Raw genomic sequence first — 8,830 nt, 5'->3', positions numbered from 1 at the left:
CTATTGGGGAATTAAGCAAACAAAACCAGTTAATGATAAACCAAATGCGTACAACTAACCCTTAGGGGGTCGATAAGGCACCTAGTGAGTGTTCCTAGGTGACATAGTCATTAAGGACAAAAGCTTCAATCTGTTTCCTGGGGCTAAGGAAGACTGGAAATTCCTTCAGATTCCTTTAGAGATAGGAAAGGAGGAACAGCGGCTTATTTTTCCAGCTGCGGCTAGAGCCAGTCACACCAGTATGTATACAAGAGGGACTATTGGGGCGAGCATTTGGCAGAAAAGGGGCTAGCCTCCTCTCTCCCCTATCTTTTCCATTTTGATTCTCAAGGTTTATAAAATAATCATTAGGAAGTGTTTTCTTGGAAGTTGGGAAATTCTTGCGCCCCGAACGTTCCTGAGCTGGAGTGGCAAGTGGCCTGAAAAGGGCACCGGTGAACCTTCTGGGTGCCGACGTGCTCCAGCGCCCCGCGCCCCTCAATCCTGCTCCTCCTCCTCGCGATGCTCGGGCTCACTCCTCTGGTCCCCGCCCCGCTCCCGCTTTCCGATTGGAGGAACTCAGCTGCTAGCCCGCCCCGGGATTTAAAGGGCCCGCTCGGCCGCGCCGCCCTGGGAGCCACTGCTGGTCCCGGCCTTGCGGCCTGCGGGGGAGGCTGCCCGGAGGAGGTGGCGACAGTGGCAGCAGTGCGCGTCCCCGGCCCCAAGGACCACGGCTTCCTTTCTGCCAGGTAGGTCTCCAGTAGTGTGCGTGCGGTTCCCACGTTCCCATCCTTAAGCTGGCCTGCGGGGCGCGGATCTATATACCCCTTGTCCTGGGACCTCGTCCGCATCACCTATGGGACTCCTTCCCTGCAATGTTCCCTGCCGGCACTTCCACTTTCCTGCAGTCCCTCGACCAGGGCAAGGCTTTGTTGCCGGCTTTTTGCTGAGTGGGGTGAGATGAAGCTCGCGGAAGATACATCCATACAAGGAGAGATGCACACGGCCCCTAAGTGTCACAGACTCCCCCTTTCTGCACTCCACATTGACTGACTACCTTAGAAACCAAGGAGCCCACTTCTTCCGCCCCATTTGATATATAGGTCTAGAATGCATATCATTTTATCATCATTGAACCGGACTGTTCACAGCATTCAAGATACACAAGGTCCTTCTTCCCTGCGGGTCACAGTGCATCCAGAATACCCAATGATAGCACAGTTGGTGGCTCAGCCCGATGTACCTGATATTCATATCCTTCCCAAAGCCTTCCAACCCCCTGGGAGGTTGGCAGCCCCAAGCTGAAGTCCTGAGTGCTCAAATCCAAACCTTGATTGTGGGCAGCCCCATGGACATCTTACTCCCTCTGTGTCCTCCCTTTGGCAGATCCATCTGTCCATCCATCTGTGTGGGTCCACAATGGCCACCTTCAGCCGCCAGGAATTTTTCCAGCAGCTACTGCAGGGCTGTCTCCTGCCTACTGTCCAACAGGGCCTTGACCAGATCTGGCTGCTGCTTACCATCTGCTTCGCCTGCCGCCTCCTTTGGAGGCTGGGTAAGTGCCTACCAAACTGTGTTCCACCACAACAGAGTTTGTCTTATCTGTCACATTCATGGACATCAAGCTATACCTTACCCTACCACATCCTACCATGCCACATCCTGCAATGCCAAACCAGGTCTCTACAGGTCCAGCCCCATCATATCCCATTAAGCTAAGCCCCAATTCCACCACAACACATCCTTTACATACAGCCACCTCAAGCCACACTGGCAAGCCACATCCTGTTAAACCAAGACATGACCTTCAGCATTCATGCACTCGGGGATGGTGGGATCCGGAACTGTCTATGTTCCAAGGTTATCAATCAGATCCTGGAATGCTGGTGTTACAAGTATTCTAACCCAAAGTGCCGTAGTTACTAGGTATGAAGAGTCTGCCAAGTTGAAATTTTCACATGCTGGACTTCCAAAATTTTGACATTATGAATGTCTATAATCAGGACATTGTGAAATTTCTGGATCCTTTGATTCTGTAATGTTTCTGCAGTCATAACAAAGTCAATAGCCAAATGAGAAAGTTCTGAAATCCCCAGGATTCCTCTAGGATACAGGCATTTCTGAAAAGCAAAGGTTCTCTAATCAGCTCTTTCCTTTTCATCTTAAGTGGGTGTTTTCTTTTTCCCCCAGCTTTATTATTTTGGTACATATCAAGCTACTGAAAAGCTCAAAGAATACTAACATATATTTACATATAAAAGTCAATCACTCTGGTTTCACAGTTGGCCACAATAGACTGCTCTATCTTCCTGCCTGTCTATCCCGCCCTCCTCTTTCTGAATCATTTCAATAACCTGATGGTATCATGACCCTTCACCTCAAGTCCTTCCATTTATGGTCCCTGAGAACAAACTGCTCACCCACCCATACAGAGGCATAGCCTCATCCATCATCCCCACCCCTGTAACATTTTAATCTGGATGAAATCCTGTCCAGCATCAATTGATAAGTTTCCTTTCAGGGTTCCCGACATGTCCTTAGTAGTTGTTGCTTTTTAAATCCAGGCCTTGCCACATATGCCAGCTCTCCAGTACCAGCTTTGGGTCCCCTTAGACCCCAGCATGTTCTAGGCTTTTGCCCAGACTGGGCCCTATTGCCCAAGTCCTTCCTCTCTTGCCAGCCTACCAACCTCCTGCTTCTTGTTTTCCCTCCCTGTCTCTGTCTCTCTCTCTCCCTCTCACCCTAAGGGTTACCGTCTTACCTGAAGCATGCAAGCACCGTGGCAGGTGGCTTCTTCAGCCTCTACCACTTCTTCCAGCTGCACATGGTTTGGGTCGTGCTGCTGAGCCTCCTGTGCTACCTCGTGCTGTTCCTCTGCCGACACTCCTCCCACCGAGGCGTCTTCCTCTCCGTCACCATCCTCATCTACCTGCTCATGGGGTATGGGTGTGCATCCTCACCCTCCCCCTGTTGGCAGAAGGCAGGCGGGGTCCCCAATGCCTTGATGAAGTGGTCCAAGATAGGATGGCATGAGAGTCTAAGGAGAGAGTGAGGAGTCAGGGACCATCATTCTGCAAGGAGATGATACCAGAGAGGGTGACAAGTGTTCCTGAAGGAGACCTGAAACACATGTCCTTCTGTGAGGCTGGACAGGATAGGTTGAACATGGGCTTCCCCTGGAGGAGGGGGTCCTGGGGATTTTTTTCTCAATGTGTTATGTGGGTTAGGAAGGCAGAACTCCTTCAATACCTCGGTGCCCCCTGTAGTGTCCAAAGCCCTAGGAGGCATAGGCCCAAGACCATCACCTTTTTTCCTCAGTGAGATGCACATGGTGGACACCGTGACATGGCACAAGATGCGAGGTGGGTAGCTCTCTGCCCTCCCACTTGCCCTCCTGACCTCCTGAGAGCCTTTCTGGACTTTTCCCCTTCATAAACCAACCACCATACAGTGCAGGCTTCCCTTTCCCCTGACATCTTTGTCTCTGTTTCTTTCTATCTATCACTGTGTCTCCCTTTTCCTCTCACCTCACACGTGGTGCACCCTATCTTCATGGTGACATGCTTTCTTATCCATACACTTGACCATGGGCCCCACACATAGGGGCCCAGATGATCGTGGCCATGAAGGCGGTGTCTCTGGGCTTCGACCTGGACCGGGGCGAGGTGGGTGCAGTGCCCTCACCTGTGGAGTTCATGGGCTACCTCTACTTTGTGGGCACCATCGTCTTTGGGCCCTGGATATCCTTCCACAGCTACCTACAGGCTGTCCAAGGCCGCCCACTGGTGAGCTCCTGGGTGGCCAGGTGGGCAGGGACTGTGGGAACTGCCATGGGGCCGTGCTCATGGATCCTTGATCCCACAGAGCCGCCGATGGCTGAAGAAGGTGGCCCGGAGCCTGGCGCTGGCCCTGCTGTGCCTTGTACTGTCCACTTGTGTGGGCCCCTACCTCTTCCCCTACTTCATCCCCCTCGACGGTGACCGACTCCTTCGCAAGTGAGCACAGCCTTCAAGGCCCCCGTGTAGTAGTGAGGGGGTTGGGTAGAAGGCTGGGTCTTCCCAATTCTGAGCCTGTCTCTTAATGCTTCTGTCTGTCTTCTGTTACTACAGCAAGAAACGCAAAGCCAGGTAAATGAGGGCAGGTGCTGAGGGCAAGTGGGCTGACCAGGGCTGGGCCAGAGCCTTGGACCAATTGCTTCCAGACATCTGAATCTGACTGACCATCTACCCCATTACCGCACAGAGACCAAGTGTGTCTGTCTGTGGATGTCTGTTTGACCAAGATTTGGCTCTGTGACTCCATGTGTGACTGACACTCCAACACTATTGTGTCTGGATGTCCTTTTGTTGTACCACTAGAAATAAGTTATGTGACTGAAATGGAAAGCGGCAAGTGTGTATTAGTTGGTGACTTTAAACTGTCTGCGACTCCAGATAACAGAGTTGAGTTGTTTGCCTGTGGCCACTGACTCCCTGAGTGTGGGACTGAGAATCCTGACTGGTTGGGTTGTGCATTGTCAGTGGTGGGCTTGTGTGGCTGTCACTGGCTAGGGTAAACCTTGATCAGTGATTGTGGCTTCTCTGTAACTCTGGTTTGCCTGTACAGCATGCAGTGTGCCCGCTTTTGATTGACTCTGCCAGTTTGTCTGCCTTCTCAGACTGCTTGCTGCTACCTGAGTAAAGGACTGTGACAAGCTATGAGCCCACGTCTGTGTTTGCTCAGGACTGTATCTAGCTGTTGGCTAGTGGTTTGGTTGTGTGACTTTCTACCCTTACTCACTGGCTCCTGATTATGTCTCATACTGAGCAAGACACCAAAAAGTAGCCAGGCAGTGGTGGCACACATCTTCAATCTCAGTGTTTGGGAAGCAAAAGCAGGCAGATCTCTGAATTCAAGGCCAGACTGCCTGGTCTACAAAGGAAGTTCTGGGACAGCTAGGGCTGCACAAAGAAGCCCCATCTCAAAAACAGAAAAACAAAGAAAGAGAGAGGGGTGGGAGGGGAAGGACAGACTCCAAAAATTGGAATCACTTGACCAGTGTCCCTGGGTTAAACAGCAGGGCGTGAAGCCCAGGCCTAATTGAAGCACCTATGTGCAGGGTGCTCTCTGCTTTTGACACTGTCTGTGAAATTGACAGTGTATCGTGTGCACAGCGGGCGTTTAACTGTCTCTGTATCTCACTATGGTTTTATTTTATTGTCTTAGAAGGTGACAAAATCTGGTTAGAGAGCTGAGAGTCTGAGAACCTTTTGTCTGGCTGTGTGGCCATTTTAGTGTGTAGGGCCATGTCATATGCCAGCTCGCCCATTCATTTGAGCCACGAGAAACCAATCACCTGACAATGTGTGTGTGTGACCATCATAGTCTGCCTCTTTTGCTACCATGTTTCTGTCTTATCTATGAAGAACTCAGGCCAACTTTCAGGCCCTCTCTGACTCTCTTTTCTCTCTTTTCTGCTGCATTCCTGACCCCTTGGGGCCCTAGGGGCACCATGGTAAGGTGAGTTCATAAGGCTGGGATGCCATGAAACATGGGGGGTATCATGTCGGGGCCTAAATGTAATGCCTCTCTTCCTGGCCCTTCACAGGTGGCTACGAGCCTACGAGAGTGCTGTCTCCTTCCACTTCAGCAACTATTTTGTGGGCTTTCTGTCTGAGGCCACAGCCACATTGGCCGGGGCTGGCTTCACGGAGGAGAAGGACCACCTGGAATGGTGGGGAGGGCTTTGGGGCCCCTTCTCCCACAGGGTGCTCCCTGGAGGAACTGTAGGGTGGTGGGAGGTGCTCCTGGGAAGGGACCAGTCAAGACAAAAAGAAAAACATAGCAGCCGGATAGCTTGAGATTCCAACTGTAATGGAATGTCTGTTTTTGCCCACAGGGACCTGACAGTCTCTAGACCGTTGAATGTGGAGCTGCCCCGGTCCATGGTGGAAGTTGTCACAAGCTGGAACCTGCCCATGTCTTATTGGTTAAATAATTGTGAGTCACCAAGTCACCACTCCAGAATAGTTGGTGACCCAGGGCCTTTCATAAATCTGTACAGCAAACATTTACTGAGCAACTTCTGTGTGACGGGCACTCACGCTGCATCACGGGCTGCTAGTGGATTTCAGTTTGTAGAGTGTTTGCCTAGCATTCAAAGCCCAAGATCTGATCCCCAGCACCACATAAAAACTGGGTGTGTACCTGCCTGTAGTCCCAGCTCTATAGAGGTGGAGGCTAGAAGGTCAAAAATCCAAGGTCATCCTCAGCTACATAGAGCTATTTTTTCTTAAGATTTATTTATTAAAAAGTACACTGTATGGGCTGGCGAGATAGCTCAGCGGGTAAGAGCACTGACTGCTCTTCCAAAGGTCCTGAGTTCAAATCCCAGCAACCACACAGTGGCTCACAACCATCTATAATGAGATCTGATGCCATCTTCTGGTATGTCTGAAATCAGCTACAGTGTACTTATTTATAATAATAAATAAATCTTTGGGCCAGAACAAGGAGGGACTGAGCAAGTGGGGCCAACCAGAACAAGCAGAGTTTCTAAAAATTCAATTACCAACAACCACATGAAGGCTCACAACCATCTGTACAGCTACAGTGTACTTACATACATAAAATAAATAAATTTTAAAAAAAGAAAAAACAAAAACAAAACAAAAAAAAGTACACTGTAGCTGTCTTCAGACACTGCAGAAGAGGGCGTCAGATCTTGTTATAGATGGTTGTGAGCCACCATGTGGTTGCTGGGATCCGAACTCAGGACCTTTGGAAGAGCAGTCTGTGCTCTTAATCCCTCAGCCATCTCTCCAGCCCCAGAGCTATTTTAAATCAGCCTTGGATACATGAGATCCTGTCTCAAAAATAAGATATATTAGAGACAACAACAAAACCATACAACGTTTGCTAACCTGGTAGAACTGTCAGTTTGGAGGGTGGATAATAAATAAGAAAGATTATACAGGGGCTGGAGAGATGGCTCAGCGGTTAAGAGCACTGACTGCTCTTCCAGAGGTCCTGAGTTCAAATCCCAGCAACCACGTGGTGGCTCACAACCATCTGTTAAGAGATCTGACGCTCTCTTCTGGTGTGTCTGAAGACAGCTACAGTGTACTTATGTATAATAAATAAATAAATCTTTAAAAAAAAAGAAGAAAGATTGTACAGTAAGTCAAGTAGTAATGCCACAGTAAATCATAATGATGTTGAAATGAGAAAGAGGGAGTAGGGAGTGGTCCAGAAATTATAAATTATTTATCCAGGGACCGTTTCACTGAGGAAAGTGAAGGAGCAAAGAATATGGGGGAGGAATGGAACAGATGGTGAGAATAGCAGGTGCAAAGATCCTGAGGTGGGCATTTGTTTGGTGTATATGAGAGACAGAAGACAATCACTGGGGGATGGGGATGTGGCTCCATGGTGGGCCATTGCAAGGCTCTGAGTTGCATCCCCAGAACTGGAAGACTTAAGGTCTTTGGGCAGGCTCAGGGTAGGACATGAGTTCAGAAAGATCCTCAAGAGGTTCCTGGACCTGAGAAGCCTTTGGCTTTTTCCTTGAGAGACAGTCACTCTGAGAAAGGCTAGGATCCAAGGGGGTTATTTGGATATTTGGATCATAACTGAATACCTTTGGCTTTTTTTTTTTTTTGATCCCTTTAGCTCGATAGAGTGAAGTAGAGGGAAGACAGAGGGTGAGAGCAGTGGGGCCTACTATAGCTGACTGAGGATTAGCAGTAGTGGTGGCCACAGCCCGTGGTGTGAAGAGGGCTTCTGAAGGAAGAGCTGATTAGATTTGCTAGGAGTGTGGCTGTGTGGGAAGGTAGAATTTTGCCCCGAGGACCTAGAAGCATGTAGGATTGGCAATGACTGACCTTGAGAAGTCTGGCTTAAAGCATAGTGGAAGATTAGGAGTTCATTTTCAGGCTTGTGACAGTTGAGGATATCCTAAAGACGTTATCTTGAGGGTCCCTACAGATTATGATTATCATCCTACCCGTGACTGTCTGGAAAAGCTGGTGAAAGTTCCAGAAACCTTGACCTGTGTCTCTCCCACCTGCAGATGTTTTCAAAAATGCCCTCCGCCTGGGGACCTTCTCTGCTGTGCTGGTCACCTATGCAGCCAGTGCCCTCCTACATGTAAGCAAGACAGACTGGGATCAAGGGGAGCTGGGTGGGGGGAGGGAATTCAGAGCCTCCTCTTCACTCTCCTTGTCCCCTTGTCTGGGTCTCTCTCTAGGGCTTCAGTTTCCACCTGGCTGCTGTGCTGCTGTCCCTGGCATTTATCACATATGTGGAACATGGTAAGTGCAGACAGAGCCTGGCACAGTACAGGTGGAAGATTCATGGGAGGCTGGGGCCAATGTTCCTTTAGGCTAACCTTTCCATACTGTTCAGTCCTCAGAAAGCGCCTGGCTCACATCCTCAGTGCCTGCATTTTGTCGAAGCGTTGTCTGCCAGACTGTTCACATCGGCATCGATTGGTGAGGGTTCATCATGGGTAACCTCTAACACGGCCCTTCAAAAATGTCACTTCTGTTTCCATCTTGTATCTGTCTCCAGGTGCCCAGCCTCCTTTTCTGGTGCATGAGCCATCTCTAAAACCTCCCCTCTATTCACTGGCATCTGTTTCTCTAACAGGCATTTATTGAGCACCTGCTGTATACACACCTGGCATTCGTTTCCCCCACTGAACATTTATTGAGCACCTGCTGGTTCTAGGTGCTGGAGACAAAGTGGTGAACTAAAGCAGGCCAAAGTCCTGGCCCTGTGGGACAGAGATTTTAATTGGGGAGACAGGAAAGTCAGTCAAGGCTAAGAATAGCTTGTGAGGTTACAAGTCGCACTAAGCCTAAGGGGAAGC

The 8,830-nt window shown here is 49.7% G+C and overlaps 1 protein-coding gene across 3 annotated transcripts in view; it reads left to right on the top strand.

Annotated features, from left to right (window-relative positions):
* Positions 1 to 565: 565 nt before the first annotated feature.
* The window catches only part of Porcn (porcupine O-acyltransferase), a 13,067-nt gene continuing 4,802 nt past the window's right edge, over positions 566 to 8,830 (top strand). Inside the window, exons 1-13 of one of the 3 annotated variants that reach the window (XM_031339333.1) lie at positions 566 to 728; positions 1,366 to 1,534; positions 2,727 to 2,919; positions 3,298 to 3,341; positions 3,583 to 3,764; positions 3,844 to 3,974; positions 4,089 to 4,106; positions 5,464 to 5,478; positions 5,567 to 5,692; positions 5,858 to 5,958; positions 8,030 to 8,106; positions 8,207 to 8,270; positions 8,365 to 8,450. In XM_031339333.1, coding sequence (XP_031195193.1) covers positions 1,399 to 1,534; positions 2,727 to 2,919; positions 3,298 to 3,341; positions 3,583 to 3,764; positions 3,844 to 3,974; positions 4,089 to 4,106; positions 5,464 to 5,478; positions 5,567 to 5,692; positions 5,858 to 5,958; positions 8,030 to 8,106; positions 8,207 to 8,270; positions 8,365 to 8,450 — 1,173 coding nt within the window. In that variant the 5' untranslated portion in view covers positions 566 to 728; positions 1,366 to 1,398. The remainder of the gene's footprint in view (positions 729 to 1,365; positions 1,535 to 2,726; positions 2,920 to 3,297; positions 3,342 to 3,582; positions 3,765 to 3,843; positions 3,975 to 4,088; positions 4,107 to 5,463; positions 5,479 to 5,566; positions 5,693 to 5,857; positions 5,959 to 8,029; positions 8,107 to 8,206; positions 8,271 to 8,364; positions 8,451 to 8,830) is intronic. The other 2 variants (XM_031339183.1, XM_031339250.1) reach the window with 2 other exon arrangements.

Source organism: Mastomys coucha, chromosome X (genome assembly GCF_008632895.1).
Source record: "Mastomys coucha isolate ucsf_1 chromosome X, UCSF_Mcou_1, whole genome shotgun sequence".
Taxonomy (NCBI): domain Eukaryota; kingdom Metazoa; phylum Chordata; class Mammalia; order Rodentia; family Muridae; genus Mastomys; species Mastomys coucha.
Note: the sequence above shows the minus strand (reverse complement) of the source record. Positions and strands in the feature narration are given on the sequence as shown.